Raw genomic sequence first — 1,665 nt, forward strand, 5'->3', positions numbered from 1 at the left:
AAAAAAAAAGCTTCTCCTATCAGACGATAGACCTGCCTCTGAATCTCCCATTCATTCTTTCACTTGCTGCGTGCCAGGTGCTTTTCTCAGCATGCGGACATCGCCTTATTCTCCACTATATCTCCCATGCCAAGAACAGCACCTGGCACACAGCAAGAATGAATGGGAGATACAGAGGCAGGCCTGTAGTCTGATAGTAACAGTCCAATAGAGAACAGAAGATTAATAATAGCAAGAGAAATGGATAACTGAAGGAAAAAGGTCTCCGATAAGAGTTCCCAAGAAAGTCACGTCTAAACTGCTATCTGAAAGACAGTAAGAAAGGCCTGATGTGCAGTTACAGTAGGGATAAAAAGAAGCAGACAAACACAAGAGAAATTTAGGATGTAAACAAAACTAGAATTAGTGATTAAGTAAAGGTTGGAAAGCTGTGGGAAAAAGAGGTATGGATGGCACCTTCAGCAACAGTGACAAAGCTATGATTTGGCCATTTGTTATCTAAGCAGTTTCCTAAATCCTACCAGCATGAAAATGACATTCATACAGACACAAAGAGATCAAGAAAAGTAGAGTTTGAAGCCAAGGTAGATTTGAATTCTTTGCTTCTGAGTAATAGCTTCAGAGGACAGATTCATTCAATTAAACCTTCAGTGTTCAAATATCACAGTAAAAGTTAAGGGAACAGTTGTAATAACAACATAACTGCTCCTGGAACAGTTAAATACCTCCAACCTACCACAAGAAAACCTGGCCTTGAAATAAGGGGTAAAAATTAAATTTCCTTACAAGAGAAACAAAATGATCTGCACATGGTCTGTCCTGACTTAAAAGCATTCATCAACCAGTATTCCAAGGGGAAAATTTATTCTATAGTTGACTGAGAAATGAATGCCTACAGAAAAACTATATGAATCCAAAATGTGCACTCTTGTGTAAAACTGCCCCATTAAATTTTTTTATCAGCATATATACAAACTGAAGTACAAAATACTCTTGGGGATCCATATTTCATTATTTTCCTGTTTTTCAAAGATCCTGAATAATAATGATAAGCATAAGTTATATACCTGATAAAGGTACTAGATTAAAATATGTGTTATGCCTTCCTAATGGTCTAATGGCTTAAAAATTCTCTTAGAAAGACCTAGTTTTAGCTCATTTTAATACTCACAATAAAACTGATGAAAGTGTTCCATTTTGGGTACACCAGGAACAAAGTTGTAGAGATGAAACTTCAAGGCTTCACTCTTCAGTAAGCTATAAGCCATCTCTGTAAGATTGATTCCAACTATTGCATAAGAATACCTATGTCAGAAACATTATCAGTTATACCAGCTATCCAAATAGCTCATAAATAAATTTAAAATTATGCAAACACAATTAGTAAAAGTGACTTTTTTCCATTCCTCACACAGTTTTAATTTTATGATAATCTCTACATAGTAAGAAAAGTAAGCCACAATGGATCCAAAAATTTTGTTTCTGTAAAGGCTGTTGATTTTCTTGGACATAACCTAGGGAATAAAAATAAAGCTTTGTTCACATAATATCTAAAGCCAAATTCTTAAAAATACACCAAATCTCATTGTTTCTAAAATACACTGGATAATCTGGTATTTTCTTCTCCAATATCAGGGTATTTGTTTTTGTGATCTAACATTGTTC

The 1,665-nt window shown here is 34.8% G+C and overlaps 1 protein-coding gene across 1 annotated transcript in view; it reads right to left on the reverse strand.

Moving 5' to 3' along the window:
- ELMOD2 (ELMO/CED-12 domain containing 2) overlaps positions 1-1,665 on the reverse strand; it is a 33,581-nt gene that overhangs the window by 6,129 nt on the left and 25,787 nt on the right. The window contains exon 7 of the mRNA XM_008573277.1: positions 1,172-1,305. Coding sequence (XP_008571499.1) covers positions 1,172-1,305 — 134 coding nt within the window. The remainder of the gene's footprint in view (positions 1-1,171; positions 1,306-1,665) is intronic.

This window comes from Galeopterus variegatus, unplaced genomic scaffold (genome assembly GCF_000696425.1).
Source record: "Galeopterus variegatus unplaced genomic scaffold, G_variegatus-3.0.2 Scaffold897, whole genome shotgun sequence".
In the NCBI taxonomy this organism is placed as follows: Eukaryota; Metazoa; Chordata; class Mammalia; order Dermoptera; family Cynocephalidae; genus Galeopterus; species Galeopterus variegatus.